Genomic DNA, 26,504 nt, shown 5'->3' with positions numbered 1-26,504 from the left:
AAACCTTTTTTTAAAAAAAATTGTTCCCCCCCCTTTTAATGGGGAAAAATTTTTTTTTTTTTTTTTTTTTTTTTTTTTTTATAAGTAAAGGGCACCCTAGGACCTTCTGTCCCCGCCCCGAGATCAACTTGTTGGTGACCACTGAACTAGAATATAAAATGAGGTTCCCCCCTCAATCAGCAGAGGAAAAAAGCCCCTCATCTTATATTCACATACAAACCAGAGGGGGGAACAGGAGGCTGCTGCAGGTTTGATTCTGTCCCTGAGCCTGGGTCGGGGCCACAACAACCTCCTGCTCCTCACCCCTGCTTCCCCTCTGCAGCTTGTGACACTAACTTTAATAGCCTCACCTATGCACTGAATAAAAAGGCATGGCAATATAGATTATTTCAGTTTCAAGCATGAGTTTTTAGAGCAAAAATTACCCAACACTATTTTGAGTAAACTTAGAGAAAATAAAGTTACTTAGAGAAAATAAAGTTACCTAAAAAGTAGGCCAATCTAATCCTGTCTTGTAATTCACTGACAAAAGAAATAGATCTAACAAAAGTATGACCCAGGGATAATCAATCATACTTTATATCCTTACCATACTGAAAACTCAATTAACAAGGCAAAATGAAGTCAGAGGCATCAAGATGTTTAGAGACTTCTCTCAAAACATTGTCCATACTCCTAACAAAATTGAGATTAGATATCAATCTACTGAACAAAGATACTGTCAGCAAGGAGGAAGGGACTTTTTAATGGAGGCCCAAGCATGTATTTCCTTCAAAGTAATAGTTACTTACTGTCAACAGGCAGCCATTTTCTGAAGTAAGAATAGATTGATCGTTTTCTGGGAGAGTCCATTACCTACTAAAACCATCTATAAGCATATATTCTTCTGCTAAACCGGATTGCCTAGGAAGAACAGTTAATACTGCCAATCTCCCCTTCATACTGCTGTCCACTTTGGTTTCTCTTTGTGTTTGGAAACAATGAAGGAACAATTTGATCTTGCTTGGAATAAGTAAGTATTATACCACATAAGTATATTTAGTCTGAGACTTGTTATTCAAGTTTTCCAGCAACTGTATTGCCAATGTCAACTAAATACTGTATGAAACATGGGGACAAGTATAGCCCTGGGGCCATCTAGTCAATTCTAACTAGGACCAAGGCAAGTCACTGTCCCCGTAATAGGGTTATAAAAAAAACAGGCTTTGTGCTGCTGACAGTTCTGTGCTTTAAACACTACAATAGTTATTCTTTTTAAAACTCAGTCATTTATATTGTATGTGAACAAGACTTTTTTTCTTTCAGAAGCAATCAGAACGCAGCTCTGCTTACATTTATTTATTTACTTTCAGTAGAGCTTTAACTAGATTTAAGTTCAATTTTGCACATAAGTAGGGTGGGACAGTCTCAAATTATGTAAGCCATACCAGTGTCCTGGCTGGTTGATGAAAAAGCAGCAAGAGTCTTGGATTGGTCCAACCCTGCCCACACATGCCGGGCCCAGCTCCTCCTGAGCAACGACCAGAGGCGGGGCTGGGCACTAGGGCTGTGCAAAACAGCACTGTTCTGCTTCAACTTCTGTTTCGACATTTTGATGGAACAGTGTTTAGTTTCAAGTTTCATTTCAAAGCACTATTCCATTTCGTTGAAACTGTTTCACTGTTTTGACGTTTCACCCATGGGCTATAATAAGGAAGCACAAAACTGCCTATAACTTTGTCATTTTTTGCCTGATTCAGATGAAACTTGCAGGGATGGTAGCCCTTTCTGAGGGCATGAAGCCTGACAAGTTTCAAGGAGATAGGTACAGAAGTTTTGGGGAAACTGCACCTCAAGGTGTTGACAAGCAAAACTGTCACTTGCCGGCAGCCTCCTGTGATCCAGAAGGCAGATCAGAGGCCTACCTGCACCCCTGGGAGGGCTGCAGGCCCCCTGATCTTCCTGCTGGATGGCAGGAAGCTGGTTCTGCTGCCTGGGGCCAGCAGCAGTACCAATCTTCCTGGCACTGGGTGCAGGCTATGCCCAGTGCTGGTCCCAGGTAGCAGGAGCAGCCTCCTGTGATCTGTCAGGCAGACTGGGGGCCCATATCCCCAGGGGGAGTCTGGCAGAGCCCAACAGCCCTCCCAGGGGTGTGGGCAGGCCCGCAATTTGCCTGCCAGATGACAGGAGGCTACCGCTTCTGGCTGGGACCAGTGCTGGGCACAGCCCGCACCCAGTGTCAGGAAGATTGGTGTTGCCACTGGCCCCAGCAGGCAGCAGCAGCATGCTGTCATCCGGTGCACAGATCCAGGGGCCCACGCCCCCGGGAAAGCTGGGGAATATGCTAGAACCCTCCTGGAGGAGGGAAACAGCCCCTGGATTTGTGCCAGATGATAGGAGGATGCTGCTGCTGGCTGGGACCAGCACTGAAGCCATGTAAGCCCGGCTTTGAAACTCGAAAGGTTTCAAAACTTTCGAAACATTTTGAGTACCCTTGTTTCATTTGGAAGCCGTTTTGAAGGCTTTTATTTCATTTCGATTTCGCTCTTTCAAGCTCAAAACGCATCAAAACAGCTTCGAAACAAAATAGCCAGCAAAATTTTCCACAGCCCTACTGAGCACCCCTCTTCCTGCCTGGGGCGGGGATCAGCCAGGGCAGGAGAGGGGGCCAAGGCCGCGGCTTAGGCACCTGCATGGTCTGAGCCAGGATGGCCGCCTGCCACTGGCAGCCTCATGGCCTGCTGCTGCTGCCAAAGCCTGGGCTGCATGTAGCAGCCCCAGGCAGTGGTGGGGAGGCACTTCTCCCTTCAAGGAATAATTGTTCAATTGGCAACTATGCTTTTTTTGGCAGACCAGATGCAACTAAGAGGGCCTTCTCCAGTTGTCATCCTTTACTGCATCTAAAACAACCTGTAGATTCATCTAGACAACCAACTTGACCACCTCAAAAAAGATCTGAAATCTTCCTTAAAATGTTAAGGAAATTTGTCAGTAAATTGTGTCCCACTGTATTCCCCTTTACTTGGCTACTATAATAAATTGTTGTAAAGACTGAGTTAGACAAAAACAGACTTAGCTACCAGAAAGGAACAACTGATCTGTTTCTGTGGATAGATTTTATTCTATCAGATTATTCAACCTCTCACTTGCAAGTGTCATGACCACTGAATCTAGGACAGGTTGAGTGTGAAGTAATCTATTTCCTTAAATGTGATCTGATATTTGTGATAGTCACTGGTGTATATCTTTAGCCAGATCCAAAAATAAAATAAAAATTAAAAATAAAATAAAATAAAATAATTGACAAGACAACAAGAACCGGAGATAATAGATAAGGAATAACAAGTTTTATGATTGCATTTGACGCAGCTCTAGAGGAATTTCAAGAGTCTGCCATCCTCCTCAAAGAATGCTCTGAAGATACCTACAGATAGGGGACATGAAAAAACAGCAGGAGGATAAAAAGCTAAGGATGCTGAGAGTTTAAGCTGTTCCTTGTTACCAGCTTCACTCAGAAGCTCCTGCTCCTGTTAAAATATCCCCTTTTCCATGGTGAATATGAAGTTATGTAAAGTTCTGAAAATAAAACTGTCACCAGACACTGAATGTTAATACTGCTGTCTAGTATTGAGAATGCAGTGTCTAGAAAGCCTGGTATAGTTTATGTTTGGAAAATACATAATAATAATATGACATCTGAGGCCATGAGAAGTACCTATAGCATGGGTGCTATAGCAAGAAAGATTAAGTATACACCACTCCTGCTGATCATGATCTCCTGAATGATGCAAGTCCCCTTTGAGGTCACAGGGACCCAGCTCCTTAGGCTGCCCGGTTTCCCCTGAGATGCAGGCTCAGTAGTTTGTCATTTTGGACACTGTGAAATGTTCAAGAATGGCAGTTCCAGTTCTGGGATGGGTTAGAGCAGGCTTGTTCAACATGTGGCCAAGGCATTTTCTGTGGCCCGCAGCGCTGCGATGAGAAACGGAAGTAAACTCGGTTTACTTTTGTTCCTGCCCCTTGTCCCTCCCCCAGCCCCTCAACAGCTTCCTGATGGCTGCTGAAGGGCTGGGGAAGGGACAAGGTTCCCACATGCACAGTGTCAGCTTGACCTTTCTGACGCAATGTGTGTGGGAAGAGGAGTGCAGACCCAGCCTGCCTCCTCCCATCCCCAGCACCACGTGGGGAAGCCACTGCTTCCTGGCCTGAGTGACTTGCCGCTCCCTGCCCGCAGGTAGGAGGAAGCCTGGCTTGGCCGCCCGGTCACTGGCAGAGGTGGAGGTGAAGCAGTGCGGGCAGGTGCCTCCTGCCGCTGGGCTGTCAGCATTGGCTGCGCTGTGCAGGTCAGCCCCGGGCTCAGGCAGAGCCTGCGCTTGCTGCACCCTGAGGTGCCGCCCAGCCCTGGCCCCAACTCCGGCTCCCTCCAGCATGGGTCCGCAGCAATGTGGACCCATGGAGGCAGTGCGGCGGCCGGGCTTGCTTTTGGCATCAGCCTCTACCACCTCCTGCCTGGCTGGGGCACTGCAGGTAGGGCTAGGTTGGGCCGGAGCCAGGGTCGGAAGATGGTGCCTCCTCCGGGGCCAGGCCGGTGACTGTGGGCTCCTGGCACCTGTGTGTGTGGGGGGTCCCTGCCTTTCACAGTCCCAACCCAGTGTCCATCACTGCTCCTACCTCCAGACCCCAGTGCCCCAGTGTGTGGGGCATGGGGGGGCCCCCCAAGTAGTCCCTTGCAGGCTGGAACTCTGCCAGCCCACAAGAGAAAAGCCACAGTTATATGCTTTTCTCCTTTAAAGGAGAACTCACTTTTAAAGTTTGCTCGTGACCCTTTCATATATTCTTGAGACCTTCATTGGTGTCAAAGGTCATGTGACATCACTTCCTGATGTAATACCACTTCCTGTGAGGTCTTTGAATATGGCTCGCTGGCCCACTGGGTGATAAATAGTTCGTGATCCGGCCCCACATTCAAAAAGGTTGGACACCCCTGATTTACAGCTCTGTCCACAAGGTGAGAAAAGTTACTGAGAAGTTGAAATTATCAGAGGAAGTGGTACTGGGCAAGTTAGTACCAAAGCAATGGTCAGTGCCATCACAGATCTTCCCCTAGCTCAGGGGCGGGCAATTATTTTCAGCAGAGGGCCGCTTATCCAGTTTTGGCAGGCTGTCGAGGGCCGCATGGGTAGCCCCACCCCTTGACAGGTGCCCTGTCCCCTGGTCACCATCTTGGGACCAATGTCCCAATGTCTTGGGACCAACGTCCCAGGGCCAGCACCGGTGGGGCCCAAAGCGGTTCAGAGGCTGGCAAGGATCTGTGGAGCTGGGATGGGTTGCACCAGCAGGGAAGGGGGAGCTGGGACCCCCCGTGCTGCTGCCCCCCTGTTCTGGGCCCCACCGGCACTGGCCCCGGGACACCGGTGCAGGCCCTGTGCTCCCACTGGCTCCCTGCCTGCTCACACCCAGTGTCCCCCAGTCCTGCAGTACAGGTGGGGGACAGCACACAGCCCCAACCGCCTGCTCGCCAGCAGGGAAGAAGCTGGTGCTGAGCACAGGGAAAAGTGGCCCCTCACCTGCCCCATGCCTGGCATCCTGCCCTGCAGTCGCTTGCAGCCTGCCTGTGCCTGTTCTGGACAGCGTGGGGCACCAGCCATGAGGGGGGCGAGGGGCCGCTTTCCTCTGCACAGGGAAAGAACCCAGGGAAAAGTTGCGTCCGGGGGGGAAGCAGCCCCTCCCCCACCCCACACATGGTGCCCCATGCTCCAGGTGCTTGCAGCCCGCATGAGGCTGTCCAGAGCAGGCAGAGGCAGCCCCACGTGGGCTGCAAGCAGCTGCAGTGTGGGGCACTGGCCGTAGGTGGGGAGGGGCCGCTTCCCCACCCCATGCTCCTTCCCTGCCTGAGGTCCCCGTCCTCCCCACCTTACCTACACTTCCCACACTTGGGCAGCCACATGCTCCAGCCCAGAAACCCAGGCAGGGCCTTCTGGCTGGGGGGTGGGGCCTGGCAGGCCGCACTGTTATTGGAGCTTGCTGGGCTTCCCCTGGGTCCTACTGCCCTTGGTTCCTGTCATTTTTGACAGGAACCAAAGGCAGAGAAACATTCATTTTCCAAATTTTTTTTAGGGGCCCCACGGGCCAGATAGAATGGCCTTGTGGGCCGGATCTGGCCCATGAGCCATATTTTGCTCACCCCTGCCTTAGCTGGTCCCAGAGTAGACACGAGAATAGTAATATCCCTGTCAGGAGCCCAGCAGCCATAAACTTCAGACAGCATAAGATCAGCTCTGTAGTAGTAATTGAGTATTGGGCATATTCCACAATAACAGATTTAACACTACGTTCAGAATGACAACTCCCAAAATGTCTTTGACTCAATGTAAGTTATGGGAAGCAATACCACAAAATCACACCTGCAGCCTGTGGTCCTCTCATGCAGAGAGGACAGCTTAGATACTATCTTAGGACTCTTCAAATGGCAAGAACCTAAAAGTGACATCCCTCGTTAAGAGAATTTACTGCCTAACATTTCAAAGAAGGATCACAAACCTCTTGTTGCCTCAGTGTCAGAGGCTTCTTCCATTGATTTCTCCATTTAAAAAACAACTTTCACGTGTGCCACTATAGGTGCATTTTAAGAAAGATTTGCAAACAGCGTACTTTTACAGGGATACAGTCTTTCCATACGCAACAAAGGCACATACGTCTATTATTCAGGGGAAATTTCCACATTGCTCAAAGGGCATGTTTCAAAACGTGGAGATTTTGACCCAGTCATGGCTCCAGCACTGAGGTAAGCTGTCATTTAAAAAAAAATTATACCAAGAAGCTAACAACAAAAATTAATAAAAATAAAGAAACTAAGTACAGCAACTAAATTAAAAGCTATGCAGCAACACTACCATCTAAGGCAAGCTTAGGGAGCTTTGATTCTGCTACAGTCTGTATGAAGGAATGAAGCAATGGTTGGTCACATTCCCTCCTAAGGGCATAAGGGGTGGGAAACACAAAGGCATACACGGCCATTGCCCCCAAAGAACACGTGTGGTTATATGGTGGACTCCTGCATATGGGGGCACACACACCAACAGTGAGATCCATATGTACAGATACTCAAGGCAAAAATGATATGCTATTCATCAGAAATTAACTATACCCCCCATTCTGGCTACATTTGGCCAAATAATTAACATATAATCAGCTTATTGGTAGCATGTTAGCTAAGCTATTTTTAGATATGACTATTTGCTAAACAGCTACTAGATTACATTTCAACACCTATCAAAATAAATTGCTTACATCTGAACAGATTTCTTTGGAAATGCATAAATGCTTCAATATGTATGTTGACTGAAATCCTCTCAAAAAGCTTCATAAAGATTATTGCACTGGATTAGATGTACTAATACTCATCTTCACATGTTTCCAAAGTGTGTGGCAAGTTAACTAGTACTGAAAAACTGGTAGCCAGTGTCACTCAATGCTGTAGATATTCGGCAGGATGGTGAAAAAATAGTTAAGGATACTGTTGGATACATTTATCCCAACACAGAGACCTAAAATACTCCTGTGATGAATGCACTGATCCAGGCTCAATTCCCACACCAGATCTGGGCTCAACCCTGGCTCTGCCACAGATTTCTTTTATGCCCTTGGACAAGTCACTCAATCATTCTGGCTGGCTGTCTCAGTTCACCATCGATATAATGGGAATACTACTACTACTGCTTTTCTTCCACCCTTTGCATTTTCCAAAACACGTATACTTAACTACTATCAGGTAATCCTACTAAAATCATTGGGCCTATGCACATGGTTTACACATTAGCAACATCCAGACCTTTAGATGCTAATGTTTTCATGTCAGAGACTACCTATATGCCTGCTCAGTGCCAAGACAAAAGGGCACTAACAACAGCTGACACTTCTTGGTAACATAATACTACTTCCCATAATGGTAATACAAAGGCAACAGGTTCAAGAAAGATTCAAGAAAAAACAGGAACATTTTTTCATCTTTAAATAAAAGTCAAGTCATCGCTCTGCCAAAAACACAGGAACCAAAAAACGTTAGCTTATTTTCTTTTCCATACGCTGAACACTCTTCCTCATTACTGTATGTGGAACACCTCCTCTGCCCTTTATTTGAAAGACAGCTAGGAAGATAGATAAGAGGATGGAGCAATTCTACTTAATGGATCACAGTGTCTGAAAAATACATGTGGAATTAAAAATGTTTTACAAAATGATAGGTAAGGAAATATTTTCTTTGTGCAACCTTGACTCCTATTTGTCATAGCAATTAACAAACACACGCACAATTTAATACCAACTGTACACTGCTGGGTTTTTTTTAAGGCATTCTCTTTCTACCTAATGTTAGGAGCAAAACAAATGTTAAACAAACTACTATAGATCAGTCATGTTACCATCTCACACTTCTAAATAATGTGAAGACAAACTTTATGATAAGGAAAAACACCACCCAGGATAATTATGTATGAATAAAATGCTGATGAACTCAGGGTAATATAGTTTTTGTATAAAGTATAGTCATAACATTTATACCTTAGTTACCTTTTAGTTTTCTTGTAGCTTTCCAGCTGTAGTGACTGTATATGTTTATACCTTTCCAATTCACATTGTCCACATAGGTCTTCAAGATGCAATAGATGGTTCTCCATTTCCTCAAAGTTTGCCTCTAGCTGGGCTGCAAAAAGAAACCCCAACAAACAAACATTAAAAAAGCATCATTAGACATATTATTATAAACAAATGGACAACCTCCCCTCGTCCCACAATAATAAGGCATAGAGAGATTTAAGTTACTTAAACTATTACAGACATTTGCACATACTGGCTGTGTCTACACGAGCAAGGACGTTTGTTTCTCCAGGGACAAGTAGCAGTGACACACCTTGTGCTGCTGCTACTTGTCCCCGGGGAACGCCCATGCCACATGCCCTCTGGCGTGCGGCAGGTTACCCCGAATGGGGTAGGGCAGGCTGGGGCAAGCAACTGTGCTGTAGCATCCTGGCTGAGAATCACTGTTCCACAGAAACTCCATTTGAGTAGACAGTCAAGCTTAGCATTTAACTTGGGGGAAACATTGAGAGCTTAAGGAAATTAAATAAGTCAACTAGACTTAAGAAGTCAAAGGGTCAAATACAGAAGAGAACAGAATTACTTTTAGACAGGAGTGAAAGTATTATTTGTACCTTGTATCAAGAGAGGGGAAAATGTTAGAGAGACTTTCTTAAATGGAATAGACACCTAAGGAAAGATAGTAAGACTAAGCAGTGATATTATAACGAGTCGGGACAGAGGAAGGATTGGTCCTTAAGGACAGATATGTTTGAGGCATCAGAAAAAGCAGAAGTAAAAGGAAAATGGCCAAAAGACATTTGTGTTAAGCTGGAAATAAAACTAAATACCAAAAGGTTCTTTAGTCATATAAATAAAAAAAAAAACCAGGAGAGAGGTAGCAAAGTAACTATGCACTTAAAATGGTAGTGGAGATCAATTCAATTTTAAGTACTAAATGATTAATTTGGCTCAGTCTTCAATAAGGACAAAAATGTAGAATACCTAATGAGAATGATGATAAAAAATAATGGAAATTACCATGAAGAATAATGCAAATTAGATGGAAGCAATAATTTAGACTACTTACTGTAACAAAATCAGGGGTCTAGGATAATCTCTCTATCAGAATATAGAAAGAACTGATACATTAAATAGTATGGAGATGGGGCCCTCAGACAACTACAGGCCAATTACCTTATCTTCAATACCACTCAGGGTCTTAGAATAAGAAAGAACAATCAAGAATATGGAAATAAACAGAAAGTGGGACAAAAATAGTAAGTTTCCTCCACGGATCATGTCAGATCAATCTAATATCCTTCCATGATAAGAGAACTGACTTTAATATTAAGGCAATAAAATGGATCTAATCGACCTACTTTTATGCACAACACTTGAAGTGAAATTATTAGCCAACTGGGAAAGATGAGGATTAATACTATTACCACAAGATGGATAATGAATTGCTTAAAAGGTAAAATACACAGCTGCCAATATGGAAGAATATCAGACCGTTATACAGGAAGAATTAGATAACCTTGCTGAGTGATACAAAAGGATTAGTAGGAATAACAGAAGGAAAAGAAGAGACATACACTCTGGAACCAAAACCAAGAAGTTTGCTGTAAGATGGGAATTCAAAGTTTGGAGGCAAGAAAAAGAAAGAGAGACCTGAGTGTACTAGATGACTCAGTGATGATCTCGAGTCTTCAGGATAATGCTGGTTCCAGCTAGAGGTGTGTGACGCTTTGGTCGCCAGTTCAATTTGTAGAAGATTCAGCCTGATTCAGTGGCTGAATCATTGAATTCTAATCACATTGGGAGACCCATAAAAGCTCTGAATCTATTTGAAGCATCTGAATCAATTTGGGAAAAGATTCAGCAATTCGGAAAAGGCGGTCTTGTGGGGAAAGAGAAACTGAGAAGGGGGGGGAGGGGAAGGTGGAGAAGAAAGACTGCTCTGATATTGACATCTGTAGCTGGCCAGTGACTGAACTTTCCCTGAGTTCCCTTCCAATCACAGTGCTCTGGGGGAGGGATGTAGAAACAGCACATAAGGCTCCGTGTGAAGCCTTTCTGTCCCTTTTGTGAGCTGTTTGTCTGGAAGTATCAGCAGGTGAAAGGTACTGGCTGCAGTGGCTGGCTTTCTAGTCAGCCTCTTCACTCTTTTGCTAGTCTCTCTATCTAATCTCTTCTATCTAGTAAGCAGATAGAAGATACAGGTTTCCCTTGCTTTATGCTGTATATGTGTTCCTGGAAAGTGGTGCATAACTTAAATTCGTAAAAGGGAATCCACTTTACAATGTAACAAATAGGGATATGGTCCAAGACCTCGAATGTAGCGACCCCCCAGATCCATTTCTACCACTTTTACAAGGCAATTTTGCTACTCACCAACAGCAGACAGTACACACAAGCACAGGGCACTATCACAGTAGGGATGGCAACTACAGAAACATGCGTCACAGCCAATGAGCGAGGAGCACAGATCCACACAGGAGACTATATTTTGGTGCACGTCACTCCCACAATGCACCACACAAAGCAGATAACTGCGGTCTTCCACCACACTGATAGCATAAGAGTGAATTTACCTCTCACATATCAAATTTTTGGTATAAAACAGATCACTGCATAAGTGCAAATTTGCACATACAGAACCCGTATAAAGCGAGGGAAACCTGTATAGTAAACTCCACATATCTGACACTGGAAAGGCTGGAGGAGCAACAGAAGGCCATCCATGAGATGGCCTTGCTCAGGGAGACTGGGATCAACGGCCCACTTAACAAAACAGAGTAGGATACCAGCTCCCAGATCTTGGTGGTTCTCAAGCCATTCCTCAAGGCCACCAAGACCATCCGCACTGGCGATGCTTTACTTAGCCAGGTGATCCCCATAGTGAAGGAACTTGAGACTAAATGCAGAAGTTCCAGGGGACCGATGTTCCTGGCTGGGGCAAGCCGCTGTCACCAGAGGTGCAGGCACTGGTGAAGCGGCTGAGGAAGGGCATCAAAAAACGGCTGGATCCATTGCGGTCCAGTACAGTCCACATGTGACCCGAGGGTGAAGGGAAGCGCGTATGCCACCAAAACCCTGAATCACTGGACAGAGGTGCTGGTGAACCGAATCTGGGAAGCAGAAGGGCACAGGCAGGGGGATGTGCAAGAGGGGGATTCACTTTCCCATTCTAGCACTCCCAGCAGCAGCCAGTCTCCTCCCTGACAGGTGCTGCCAATGTGGGCCAAGAGCATGGCTTCAATGGTGGGGTCCAGAGGGACCAGACCCCAGCATCGGGTAGGTAGCACTGAAGCCTCGGTGGCTACCTATCTCACCAAGGACTGTGACCCGCTGGCCTATTGAGCAACTGCAGCCAGATGTGGCAGGATCTGGCCACAGTTGCCCAGGAACACCTGTCCTGTCCACCAACCAGTGTTCCAATCGAGAGGGTGTTCAGCATTGCTGGGCATGTTGTGACACCCCACTGTACCTCCTTGGATCCTGGTTTGGTGGAGCAGCTGGTGTTCTTCAAGGCAAACCTTCTGCTGCTGGGTTCCCCAAACTCCACGTGCAGATGGAATGAGTGCCACCCTCCTCACTCCGTCTGCACCTATTTCCTTTTTATTTTTTTTTTAAACCATTTAAAACATCTCAGAGCTGGACGTGGCACAAAGGACTGGGTCACTATTGGGACATGGCAATCATCCCCCTCTGCCATCCTCCTTGCTCACACCTACACTTGCCCATGCTACAGAGGAGCCAGGTATCCACAGCAAGGGAAATGCAGGCAGCTTGAGCTCTGCAGGTGGCAGGGAGAGGGACCAGAAATGTGCAGTCAGAAGCAGGGAGCTAGGTCAACAGCTATGGCCCAGGGCAGCAAACCACTGCTGGTCCCTGCTCTTTGATGTTTTAGGGCATTTTTAATAGACACAGAGAAATATTGGTACCATTCTATATGACCCCATTTTGGTATTTGCAGACCTAGTCGTCTGTGTTCAAAAAAAAGATTAAACTAACAGGCACAAGGAAGGGCTACTAGGATTATTAATTGTGGGGGGGGAACCTATTTTATAAATCAAATAAAGTAAGATGACCTTATTGCTTAGTAAAATGGAAGGTCAAAAGGGCATATAGTCACTTTATTCATATACTTTCACTAGATGAATGTCAGAGCAGGAAAAGTTAAGCAACAACATCATAAGATCATATGGATACAAACTGGGTCATAAGCAAAGTTAGATTGTATATTAGAAAAAGATTTCTAACAATCAGAGAAATGAACTTTTAGAACTGGGGCAAAGAACCTGAAATAATTCAAGATAGAGATTGAAAGACTTGTGGAAGAGATAATATGATAAGGTTCATGGTGGTAATATGCAGGTAATATGCAGACTCATGTGTTTTGTTTTCCATACAATGGAATACCAGATACCAACTCTCAAGCTGGAAATAGGGTGAGGCCAATCCCACTATGGCCATTCTCAAGTCCTCTGTCTCCAGCATGCCTGAGAGCCACAGAGGGTTAATCAAGACTTACAAGAACCACCTGGATGTATTTCTAGGACATCAGTGGTGGTATGCAGGCTAGGCACGCTTGAGAACCTGGAACACAGCTGCCACAGTGTACACATACCCTCTATAACTTATGAAGTCAGGCCCAACTCTGTCTTGCTATATAAAGAGGAAGAAGAAGATATATGATTACTTTAAAGGCTTTCATTCCATTTCAAAACAGAAATTAGACCAATTATATATTTTTAAAGTAAGGGCTGTTTCATTTTTCTGTGACTGAAGCACAGTAAAGTTAATATACCAAGTCAATTCTATGGACTTGGTAAATTTAGTAGATCTGCTGAACTACTTACTGCTTTAAATATAACCTGCAGGATCCTTCAGTGAAGTTGCACTCAATAGGATTTGGAATGTCAGACTAACTACTTTTAATTCTGTACAAAACAGATTTTGGTAAGAAGTTGTGTTCAAGCATTATACAGTATTAACACCTTACTGAAAAAAAATTACACATACAGCCCTTTGGTTGAAGGAAAGCTTTTATTCTTCTAGTTTTGCCTCTTGCATAAGACTAATAGTCTTTTAATCTAAAAAATAACATTATTTAAAGTTGCTTCATTCTGGCAATCACTGAGAACTGAGCAAGATTTCCAAACCATCTATTTTCATTTAGAAAAGATTTAGAAAAGTCTTGAGTAAAGTCAGATGCAGAAATCTATTCAAACTCAAATAACGCCAGAGAGTTCTTCATTTATTTAGGGGGGGGAGGTTGAAAAAAAAATGCAATGCAGTTTTGTATACAATCATAGAAAATTAGGGTTGAGAGAGACCTCAGTAAGTCATCTAGTCCAACCCCCTGCCCAAAGCAGCACCATCCCTAACCAGATAATCCCAGCCAAGGTTTTATCTACCTGGGTCCTAAAAACCTCTCTGGGTAGCCTACTAAAGTGCTTTACAACTCTCCTAGTGAGAAAGGTTTTCTTAATACCCACTCTAAACTTCCCCTGTTGCCACTTGAGACCTTTGCTCCTTGTTCTGTTATCTGCCACCACTAAGAACAGTCTAGATTCATCCTCTTTGTAACCACCCTTCAGGTAGCTGAAGACTATTAAATCCCCACCTCAATCTTCTCTTCTCCAAACTAAATAAGCCCAGTTCTCTTAGCTTGTCTTCTTAAGTCCTGTTCCCCAGCCCCCTAACCATTTCTATTGTCCTCTGTTGGACTCGCTCCAATTTGTTCACACTCCTGCTGTAACGGGGGCCCAAAACTGAAGACAGAGGACTCCAGATGAAGCCTCACCAATGCAGAATAGAGGGGACTAATCACTTCCCTTTCTCCTACTAATATAGCCCAGTATGCCGTTAGCCTTCTTCACTACAATGGCACACTGCTGGCTTATTCAACTTATTGTCCACTGTAACCCCCAGGTCCTTTTCTGCACAGCTGTTGCTTAGCCAGTCAGTCCCCAGCCTGTACCGGCACATGGAATTGTTTCATCCTAAGTGAACAATTTTGCATGTGTCCTTATTGAACCTCATGCAATTTCTTTTGGTCCAATCCTCTAATTCAGTGGTTCTCAAACTGACACATTACACACCACCAATTTAAAATGATAAAACCTTAAGTTCCACCAGAAAAAAATTCAGTTCAACCTTAGGTACCACCAGCAAACTTTTGTCATATAAAGCAAGTATAATAATTCTGTTAACACGTACCACTGACAGGCTGTCTGTGTACCACTGGTGGTACGCATACCACAAACTGGGAACCACTGCTCTAATTTGTCAAGGTCTCTCTTAATCCTAGCCTTACCCTCCAGTATATCTACTTCTCCCTGCAGCTTGGTGTCATCTGCAAACTTGCTGAGGGTGTAACTCCATCCCATCTTCCAGATTGTCGATGTAGATATTGAACAAAACTGGCCCCAGAACTGACCCCTGGGGCACTCCACTTGATACCAGCTGCCAACCAGACAATCGAGCCATTGATTACCACCCTTTCAGTTCAACTATCTAGCCAAGTTTCTATCCACCTTACAGTCCATCCATCTAAAGTGCACTTCCTTAGCTTGCTTGCAAGAATGTTGTGGGAGACTGTATCCAAAGCCTCGCTAAAGTCAAAGTATATCACATTCACTGGTCTCCCTGCATCTACAGAGCCAGTTATCTCATCATAGAACGCAATGAGATTGATCAGGCATGACTTGCCCTTGGTGAAACCACGCTGACTGTTTCTAATCATCTTCGCTTCCAAGTGCTTAGAAATAGATTCCTTACGGACCCGCTCCATGATTTTTCCAGGGACTGAGGTGAGACTGACCAGTCCGTAGTTCCCTGGATCCTCCTTGTTCCTTTCTTAAAGATGGGCCCTTTTCCAATCATCTGGGACCCCTTCTGATTACCATGAGTTTTCAAAAATAATGGGCAGAAGCTCTGCAATTACATCAGCTAACTCCCTCAGCACCCTTGAATGCACTGCACTCAGGCTCCATGGACTTGTATAGATCCAGCTTTTCTAAATAGTCCCTAACCTGATCTTTTGCTACTCTTGGTTGCTCACCTCCTCCCCAAACTGTGCTGTCAGGTGCAGTGGGCTGGTAGCTGCCCTTGCCTGTGAAGACTGAGGTAAAAAGGGTATTGAGTACTTCAACTTTTTCCACATCATCTGTCACTAGGTTGCCTCACCCATTCAGTAAGGGACATGCTCTTTCCCTGATCTTCCTCTTGTTGCCAACTCGTAGAAACCCAGAAATACACTGGAAATCAATGAAAAATGGAAATATGGTAAATTTACCTTTAACCACTGTATTACTAAAGTTTGTGTCTAAGACAACTGAAGTTCATTAGTCAAATAAATCCAAAGTGGTTTGCTTTTCTAAGAAATATACTGAAATACAACATTGGTAATGTTTTGCTTCTGGAATACAGAATATGTTAGCATCGAAAGGACTAACTTAAAAAAAAAGAAAAGAATGAAGCCAACAGTTTACTGATTATTTTTTTTGAAGTACAGGTGAATGAACCATCTGGCTATTTACAGTCACAAGAAATAAATGGGCTAGTCTATACTATGAAAGCTGTGATGCAAGTTATCATAGCCGCCTAGTGGCAGTGCAGCTGATCCCAGCAAAATGAGTTCTGCTTATATAATTAAATTATCCCAAACAAATAAGCTATCCCAGTGAAAAGATTAATCAATAAAGATGGATCTAAACATGGTGCTTTGTCAGCCTGGTATTTCTATTACAGGGGACATTTCTCCCGCAGTCTTAACCAACATTTAGGACTATACCAGGAAATTCTCTAAAAGAGACCTGGCTTAACCTGCAGAGAACACTGAAGGGACAAGACAGAAGCAGCTGCTTATTTTATAATGCATATACACAGTACATCAGACAGGTAAGCCTGCATAATCACAATGTCTCCTTTACTGAATGATCATTAAAACTCAAACTTGTAGCACTTCCTCCACTGACTACTACATTATAGAAAACAAGCAAGCTAGCCAATGATAGATTTACTTACACACAAAGAACACTGACATTCTATGACATGCTACCCTAGTACCATTCTGTTAGTAAATATATATATTTCCTCCTTTCTGCAAGAGAAATCATGTGATATGATAATTAAAAACAAAAAGGAAGAGTACGGGTAAATTCTCAAGTTAAGAAATAAACAACCATTTCTGAGTAGTAGCATTTGAGCAGCCTCTAGTGGGAAACTCAAAAACATAACTGATATTTGCTCAAAGGATTGGGCTATGCATTTTAGTCTTTACAAGCTCTCTCCAGAGAATGACAATTCTGCTCTGCTGCAACTTCCAAGGTTCCAGAACGTCTGCTCCATTCTAAAGCAAGTCTTTCAACTGGTTTCACAGAACGTAACTCGGAGAGGCTTTCTAGAACCTAGGGGATGAATATGTCTGCCAAAAGTCCCTGTTTACCCAATTCAGACTTTTTTCCCCATACACAGGGAGCACATACATCTTGAAACATTTTTTCCCTATAAAACACCATATCTTACCCCAAAAAAACAAAAAAAACCCATAACAAAACCAGGAAAAAATGTTCCGAACAGCTGTCAACAGCAGCTAAAATAAATTTTGGTAATCGCCCTCCTAAAGCCAGAAAAAATTTGAAGATTAAATTGTAAACTCTCTAATTCAAGCTCCCACCTGACTTTCCTAGTCAATAGGATCAAAGAAGCCAGGGAGCAAATAAGTCCAGTGGAGGCTGACAAACATGCAACAGCCAGTTTCACACCCCATCCACCATGCCCCTGGGTTTAAGGTATCAATGGAGATGAAAACAAAAGGACTAGAATCTTGCGGAGAGGGAAAGGAGAGCATAAATTACTAGACCATAGAATCTGTTTCCCCTCAACGTATGGAATATTGAGCTTAAAGGATTTGCTTCTGCCCTCTAACCAAGCACTCCCATTTTAAGTTCTTTTGTCTGTCTAGCCGCACAGCCACAAGTATAATGTGATGATGACCAGGGATCCAGGTTTTCTGTTTGCCATGGAAAAACACAGCAAAACATGAATTTTCTCCTTTAAAGGAGAAAAACCCAGTAAACTATGGGTTTCCCTCGTAGACTAACAGATTTCCAGCCTACAAGAGGCTTCTTAGGGTTAGGGGAGCAGGACACAGGGGGAAGGGGGTGTCACATGCATGTGCGCACATGCACGAGCGTGCACACACACACACACACACACACACACACACACGGCAGCCAGGCCCATGGCTGTCACGAGCAGGTCATTTGCTAGGCAGTAGGTATGCTGGACATTTTTCCTCCCTAGGTGCAGCACTTTGCATTTCTCCTTGTTAAATCACATTCTATTGTTTTCTGCCCATTTGTCCAACCTGTCCAGGTCTGCCTGTAGCTGTTCCCTGCCCTCCAGTGTGTCCACTTCTCCCCACAGTTTTGTATCATCCGCAAACTTGGACAGAGTACACTTCACTCCCTCGTCCAAGTCACTGATGAAGATGTGGAAGAGTATCAGTCCAAGGACCGAGCCCTGTGGGACCCCACTACCCACGCCCTTCCAGGTCGATACCGACCCATCCACCACCACTCTCTGGGTATGACCCTCTAGCCAATTTGCCACCCACCGGACTGTGTAACCATCCAAGTCACAGCCTCTTAATTTGTTCACCAGTATGGGGTGGGATACCGTATGGAAGGCCTTCCTGAAGTCTAAGTAAACGATATCTACCCGTAACTCCTGCATCCAGGTGCTTTGTAACCTGGTCATAAAAAGAGACTAGATTAGTCAGGCATGATCTACCTGCTACGAACCCATGTTGGTTTCCCCACAGCATAATTTTGCCTGCTGGGCTCTCACGTATATGAGCCTTAATAATCTTTTCAAAGACTTTACCAAGCATGGAGGTGAGACTGACTGGCCTGTAGTTGCCTGGATCTTCCTTCCTCCCCTTCTTGAAAACAGGGACCACATGGGCCCTTTTCCAGTCCTCCAGGACCTGTCATACGCTGAGGTTCTTTAAAAAATGAAGTCAGTAGCTTTTGAAGTCCTGTGACATACGTGGATGCTTTTTGTTCACATTTATTTTACACTAGCACTGTGCAAAATTTTGGCAGCCATTTTGTTTTGGAGGCATTTCAGCCCGTTTCAGCACCTGAAACATCGAATCCAAAACAAAATGGAAGGCTCCGAAACATCTCCAAAACAAAAATCAAATCGTTGGAAACATTTTGGATATTTCGGAGTAGGCTTGCAGGGAAACAAACTAAGAAGAGGTAGGGGGAAGAAGGGCAGAAAGACTGTTCTGATATTGACACCCATAGTTGGCCAGTGACTGCCATCTGTCCCTGAGGTTCCTTCCAATCCCAGTGCTCTGGGGAGGGATGGCAGCCTGCTGTCATCCCATGCACAGATTCAGGGGCCCATGCCCCCTGGGAGGAGACTGGCACAGCCCCGCAGCCCTCCTGGGGGGCATGGACTTCCAGATCTGCACGTGGGATGATAGCATGCTGCCGCTGCAGGCCAGTGCCAGCACCCGAGTCTGCTCGGTGCAGCCCGTGCCAAGCACAGCCAAATGAGCTACAGGAGAAGTCCCCATGGCTGCCCTGCCTGGCTCCATCCCCTGCCCAGCCTCCCAGCACTTAAAGCAAAAAAAAAAGCAAAAAAAAGCAAAAAAAAAAAGCCCTGCACTCACCAGCTGTAGCAGCGGCAATCAGGGCCTCTGAGGGCCCATGGCAGGGCCTCTGCCACACAGCGTGGTGCAGTGGGGGACAGCAGAGATTGCCCCCCTCACAGCAACTGTCACATCGTATGGGTGCAGTGTGGCTTGGCAGGGCGCTGCAAGCTGTCTGGGAGCAGGGGTGGCTCTAGTAGTCATCCGGAGCCCAGCACCGCTCAGCCCATGGCCCCAGCTCCCAGACAGTGCACAGTGCCCTGCCAAGCCACACTGCACCCACACCATGGGGCAGCTGCCATATGGGTGCCAGGCAGAGAGGGCAATCCCTGCTGCCCCCGTCTGCCCTGCATGGGGTGGCTCTGCCATGAGCCCTCAGAGGCCCCGACTGCTGCTGCTGCAGCTGGTGAGTGTGGGTCTTTTTTTTAAGTGCTGGAAGGCTGGGGCTGGGGCCAGGCAGGGCACTCATAGGGGCTTTTCCTGTGGCTCCCCCCACCCAGGGAGAGGCAGGCACAGCCAGAAGAGCTGTGGAAGAACCTGCAGTCACCCAGCTGTGCCTGCCTCTCCCTGGCCGATCCAAATCTCTGAATCAGTGCCAAAACAGCATTGAAACTCTGAAACAGATTCAGCTGAATTGAAATGGAACAGTGATGCGGAACACCGAAACAAATCAATGTCCCTCCAAAACGGCTGAAACCAAAACAAAACATAGCTGTTTCGCACAGCCCTATTTTAAACTACAACCTTATGACAAAGCATTGATGGCACTTCCTTTTGCAGCCCATCAAAAGAGAACTTCCCAGCTTGCCAGCAGTAGTGATTCACTAAAAGGTTGAAAAGACGCAGAATTCATTTCAAATTTGTATTTTCTACTTGGATTTGCAGTGAAAAATTAATTGTTGCTCATACTCTGATAGGGCAATGCAAGTAGAAAAGAAGAATTTCATTAGTTCCAACAAAACTGCTAATGGTTTTTGCAAAAATTTTCAAGTAAACTAGGTTTGAGACCTCCAATGAATTCAGTTTTTCATTAAAAAGAAACAAAAAAGAACACCTAAAAATGTGTGCCCCAAATCAAATTTAATTTAAAAAAAAAAAAAAGGTTGTATATGTTTTTTCAACTCAGCTTCCATTAAAGACTGAAAAAGCTAAATACGCACATTCTATAAAAATCTGGTTTGATCAAAGTGATTTTCAAAAAGAGAATAAATGCTTCTACTAGCACTAGGAGTTACTATTAGTATGAAACACGCTAATAAATTAGTGGTGTTATCCAATAATGCCAACTCCCATGAAAAAATCACAAGACTCCTGAATTAACTCTGACTTATGATCTCCGGATAGAGAGATCAAATCTTGGGATTTTTTCTTCCGACGCATGTAGACAGAGGGAGATGGAAAGGGTGGGGGACCAGATCAAGGCTCCCATGGTGAGGGAGGGAGTGTGGCAGGAACAAGTTATGCAACTGAGCTGTGGACAGCTGTCTGTCTGTGTGTGCGCGCCTGCCTCTCACTCCCAAGCCACAGCTCCCCCCAGCGCTGCTGCTGCTCCTCACTTCTGACCCACAGTACCCTGCATTCTGTCAGGCTCTGCCAGGCTGTGCAGGGACGACCCCCTCCCCAGGCTCCAAACCCGATGTACACACCGACAGCCCCCCACACCATCACAAATAAACCCACCGCACACATACTTCAAAAATAGCTTCTCATGAATTACATTCCAAAATGCTTGATTTTAAAGAGTTTGTCTCATGATTTTTGACACCAGGGGGTTGCTATCTGTCCTGTTCCTAGCCAACATCCCTGTTAAAAGTGGCAATGGTTTAAATTCAAAGAGCATTACAACTGAATGGATTCTTTAACTAGCTATTTCTCACCTCTGCAAGTGGCTGCCTGCAGGCTATTAGCTGGACAGTGTAAGAGTTCAAATGGCAGGCAAGACAGAATTTTTCTCTTTCCCCCCTCCAGGTCAGATAGTTTTCACAGGGGGAGGAAGAAAGCAGTCAACTGGCCTGAGGGATGGAGGTAAGGATTCAATTTACCCATAAAGGATGAGAAATGATCTTACAAGGGCACCCAGTTCTGTCAAGTCCTGCATCAGAAGGTTTGACTGGACAATTTGAGAAAGTTTGGATAAAAATCACATAGCAAGCATCTTTAGAGCCCTTGTAAAAATACATGGGATCTCTCTGAACATAATATATCACTATTTTTCTCAGGGGGCACATAGCAACAAGTGCTGTACTTGAAGTTCTGAATGTCCTTACTATATATACATACTTTATTTCCTTGACAGCTCTGTTCATGTATAACTTATATATTTTACTTACACCAAGTGTTTGGTTTCATCTAGGAAGACACCCCTCTACTGCCTGAGAAAAACTGAGTCTCTTTAGGAATGGGGGCCTTTGTCAGTTCACTACTAATGTTCTATGGTTGATGTAACTGAGCTTTCATCAGTAACATAAGCTCTGAAATCCCCATGAATGAGGGGACAATAGAGTAGGGAAGACAGCCTCAGTAAAAAGAGAACTATATCTAGGGAACTCAATACTGGTTAGTCCAACTTTGATACCTGGAAGCACACTGTGAACATGGAGGACCCAGAGACTTAGGCTGTTTGCAGACATGCTCACCATTTTCTAAACCATGTTAACTGACTTGGATCACACAGTTTGAATTAAATTTCAATTTGAATTAAGGGTCAATAGACTATCATTGACCATCAGGGCAGGGGGCACTGGTTATACAGTCTATACACTTGACAGCCCCTTAACAGACCGAATTTGTAGGTTGGGTGTGTGGGTATATGAGATGATAATAAGCCTGTTTAAGCACTCCTACAGTGTTGCAAACCTACTCACAATTATCCAAAGTGCTGTTACAGAAGTGGTAATGGATGCAACTGACCTGAGTGTTCTTGGCACATTTGACTTTGTAAAGGTATTACTTTGTTAGCCTCTGTTGTGTTGCAAAAACACAACTCAGTTTCCCTTGTGGAGATTAATATTTGCAATGCTTATCTGCTGAGTTCCTAAAGACTATTTTTTCTAAAAGCAATGCTGTATATAATGTTAATACAGTTTAAATTGCCTAATCCAGACTACCCTAGTCTATAGTAACTTTAATCTTCATTCAATGAGGATTAGTTCATTCAAACTGGAGCCAATTTTAATTCAAACTGCAGCTGTCCACGTGTATATAATGACAGCTGTAGTCCAGATTAAACCTAGAAAAACAAAGTCTATAAATGGCCTTAAAGATCAGTCTAACTTCAATACTCGGAAAGATAATATCACCTGGAATCTATTTGTAAAACACCTAGAGAACAAAGTGATAAGGACAGTTAACACTCATTCAGTCAACAGCAATTCAGGCTTATTAACCAACCCAATTTGTTTCTAAGACAAAGTGACTGGCTTGGTGGATGGAAAGAAAAACAGTGAATGTGATATATCTCAGTTTTATCAAAGCTTTCAGCATTGTCATGGGGAATATTCTCATTATTAGGATAAGGAAATAGTCCAGAAGACACTATTAAACTACAGATGCATTATTAACTGAATAATGACACTCAAATACTAATCATCAACAGGTTAAAGGGGTTGTTAGAAAGAAGATGGCATTCAATTGTCCTGTGTTTATGGGGTACAGGACAAGTAGTAATACGAAATTTAGGTTGGAAATTAGGAAGAACCATGCAACTGTCAGGGTAGTTAAACACTTGAAACTGAGTACCTAGAGAGGTAATCGGAGTCCCAATACTGAGAGTCCTTAAATGCAAATCAAGGAACGCTTGGCTAGGATGGCTTTTAGACAGGGATGATCCCGCGTTGAGCAATGGGTTGGATCATGTGACCTCTTGCAATCCTTTCCTATTCTGTTTTTCTATTATACACACACTACAAACACCTAACGAATAACAAAGGTGGTAAGAATCACCAAACATTGTCTTGAACAAGCCATGCTTGACTAACCTAATTTTCTTTTATGACAAAATGACCCACTTTGTGAATGGGGGAGAGGAGAGGATGTGATATACCTCAACTTTAGTAAGAGGGTGTAGGTTGTAGCTGTGTTGGTCTAAGGACATAGGCAGACAAAGTTCTTTAGGTGAATCTGATATCTTTTATTATACCAAGGGATGGTGATTGCTAAATTTCTGATGGAACTTAATCAGAAATTGCAGGTTTTCCCTCCACATGATGATGATGTCATCGATATATCTTAAGATAACAAGGGTTTGACGGTGCAGTTCTTGAGGAACTCTTCTTCCAAGTGGCTCATAAAAAGGTTAGCATATTGTGGGGCCACTTTGGTGCCCATAGCTGTTCCCATCACTGAACCTCGCTAACCTCATCACCAGAAGCAAACTTCCTCAAGCCCAGAACACACTAAAAGGATCCAGACCATGCCATGACAAGACATGCAAAACCTGCCAACGCATCTCCACCACCCCCACAATTATTACACCGCACAACAGAGTCATTCCTGGATCTTACAGCTGCACCTCCAGAAATGTAATACAGCTCATCCAAAGCCCCAAATGCCCTGATGGAAAATACATAGGAGAGACCAAACAACAACTGTGCACCAGAATGAATGCACACCGGAAATCTATCAAAGACAGGAATACCTAATTACCTGTGGGGGCACATTTCTCACAAGAAAACCACTCTCTCTCCAATCTCTCAGTCCAGATCTCAAAGGAAACTTACAAAACACTTCTCAGAGATAAGCCTATGAACTCCACTTCACCAACCTCCTGGATACTAAAAATCATGGACTAAATATAGACATTGGATTTATGACGCATTATAACCTGCCTGACATCTGACTCCCTAGGTATCTCTCCACTATTCATCCCCCTTCTCTCTCTTCCCCCCCGCCCAGCCTCTCTCTCACCCATTAACTCCTCAATCTACATTTTTACTAACTACCTGTCTTGTATGCATACCAGACCAGCCTCTGGCTTCTTTACTTTTCATTCCATCCAGGAAGAGCACATACCAACTGCTGAAACTTCCTTAGCCTGACGAAGGGTTTTTGAACCCGAAAGCTTGCTTAATAATTGTTTTCCAACTATTTAAGTTGGTCTAATAAAAGATATCAGATTCACGCAAAGAATCTTGTCAACTTTAGTAAGGCCTTTGTCACCTTTTCCCACAATTTCCTCATAAGACAGCTAAGGAAATGCTCTAAGGCTGCTGACAGACATGGGAACACCCTTTCCCCCCAAAACCCCCCCCTCACCAACAATCCCCAAATGCACTTTTCCAGAAGAAGCATTGCGTTACCTCAACAGCTGTCCGTATAGATGAGCGCTTCAGTGGGGCTTTCTTGGCACTTTTATCTAATAGCTGATGAAACCAGTTATTGAAGAAAAGCACCCAAAAGCCTGACTGAAGCGCCTGATCCATATAGACATTGAGTGAGCCCGGTCAAACTAATGCAATGTTTCTTCATGGCATGCGCTGGTTTCAGTCTGGAGGCATGCCAAGTTTAAAGTAAAGCGCCATTTTAGGGGAGGGAGGGGGTTTATGTCTGCAAGAAGCTTAAAAGAAGCTACTACTGAAGGTAAATGCAAAACTGGTTGGATATTTAAAGTCAAAAGAGAAGCCATCAATGATTCAATGCCAAACTAAAAAAAAGGTACGAGCAAAAGGAGGGTTCCCCAAGGATTTGTCCTGGGCCCAATCTGTTCAAGATCTTTATTAAATGACATCAGAGAATGGAATCCATTATACAGATACTAAGTATGTGGATGACAATAAGATGGATGTGGGTTACAATGACTTAAGAGACAAGATTAGGATGCAGAGAGAATCTTACCTTAAACAGGGGTTCGACTTGAAGGCCCTTTGAAGTACCTTTCTATGATTTTACTGGAATTTATAATACATAGATTAAGATCCTGATAGAAATATCAATATTGCCAAAGAACTGCCAAACTGGTGGTCCCACCAGCTTGTTTCAACTCTAATCAGGATTCTTGCGGTTTTAAAATTACAAGATGTCTAAGGTCATGGTCTTATCTTCCCAAGAAGCCCTGGCTTAAAGTCTCAGAGTCAGGCTGTTTGTAAAATACCAGAATGTCTTTTGTTTCAGCTGGCTTTGCAATAATCCCTTATATAAACCTCAAGTAAAATGAAGATGTTTGTTAATCTTCTTAAAGATGTTTGGAGGGTGTTTATCATTACCTTCTTACAATGAATTATTCTAGTTTCTTCTTGGCTTTCCAAGTAACTCGTCAGGCAGTTCTAGATTCTGGTACAGAAAGAGTTCCCGTTTGCTGGGGAGAGATGTAGGGGATTGGAAGAAGGGGCATTGTTTTTTGTTCTTTTATGGAGGTTAGAGAGAAAAAGTTGGAAAAAAAAAGATTCTCAGACATGGTAAATATGGAATCAGGGCTTTAGGGTTGATGTAAAGATAGTTATAATTATCGTGGCCTGTTTCTTCAAATCTTCTTTACCTCATTTACTAAATAGTTAAAAGGGAAAGCATAAAAAGGACCTTTACATTCCATCTGAGGTTTGGAGATAACAGTCTTCGTTTTACAGTGATTCTCCATCACACATTACCTCCTTTGTTTTTACAATAGGACTCGGATGTAAATACGTTCATCATCAGACTTCCAACTCCAACGTGAGTTGTAAGGCACCAAAAGACAAGATTACACTCCTTAAATTCAGCATTAAATTGCCACTGCTCCCTACCACCAAATTTGCTGACCAGTGAGGAGTGACGTGGGCGAGATTTGGCTCACGGGCCAGGGGTTAAGCACCCATAATCCATATCGTAAAACATCAGTTACTTGTATACAAGCCATTTTCAGAAATCATGTAAGTACACAAAACTCTTTGGCTCCATTGTCCATTTTATAATTTAACTGTATTCCACTGAACTGCACAGATGCTGTTAATTTTCAAGGCTTCTAAAGCAACATTCAGCAACATTTTCTGGTGGCAGGCAGGAACCATTCAGCTTTGGTCTGAGTGTGATGGTCAGAACCAAAGAAATTATAAGCAATAAATATGTGCTTCTTGGAGGCATTTGGAACTTTTGTTTAATATGAAGCTTGTATTTTTGTAACCCGCAAATGTAACTTGTAACTGTTTGTAGAACTGACTAGGCCTCAAAAACAAAGCTCTAGCTGTGAAATCAGCTGACCTAATAGTTCTTTCTTGCTCAGAATTTAGCCTTGATGATGATAAAAACTGGATTCAACTGCCCAGCTTATCTAGTACATTTAAAAAAAGGACATCTCAAA

At 44.0% G+C, this 26,504-nt stretch overlaps 1 protein-coding gene across 2 annotated transcripts in view; it reads right to left on the bottom strand.

The window, feature by feature from the left end:
• DTNBP1 (dystrobrevin binding protein 1) overlaps positions 1–26,504 on the bottom strand; it is a 151,141-nt gene that overhangs the window by 89,087 nt on the left and 35,550 nt on the right. For both annotated transcript variants that reach the window (XM_019523016.1, XM_019523009.1), the window contains exon 6: positions 8,548–8,680. In XM_019523016.1, the coding sequence (XP_019378561.1) occupies positions 8,548–8,680 (133 nt within the window). The remainder of the gene's footprint in view (positions 1–8,547; positions 8,681–26,504) is intronic.

Source organism: Gavialis gangeticus, unplaced genomic scaffold (assembly GCF_001723915.1).
Source record: "Gavialis gangeticus isolate Ggan-Ray unplaced genomic scaffold, GavGan_comp1, whole genome shotgun sequence".
NCBI classification, from domain to species: Eukaryota; Metazoa; Chordata; order Crocodylia; family Gavialidae; genus Gavialis; species Gavialis gangeticus.
This window is presented reverse-complemented; position numbering and strand designations above follow the sequence as displayed.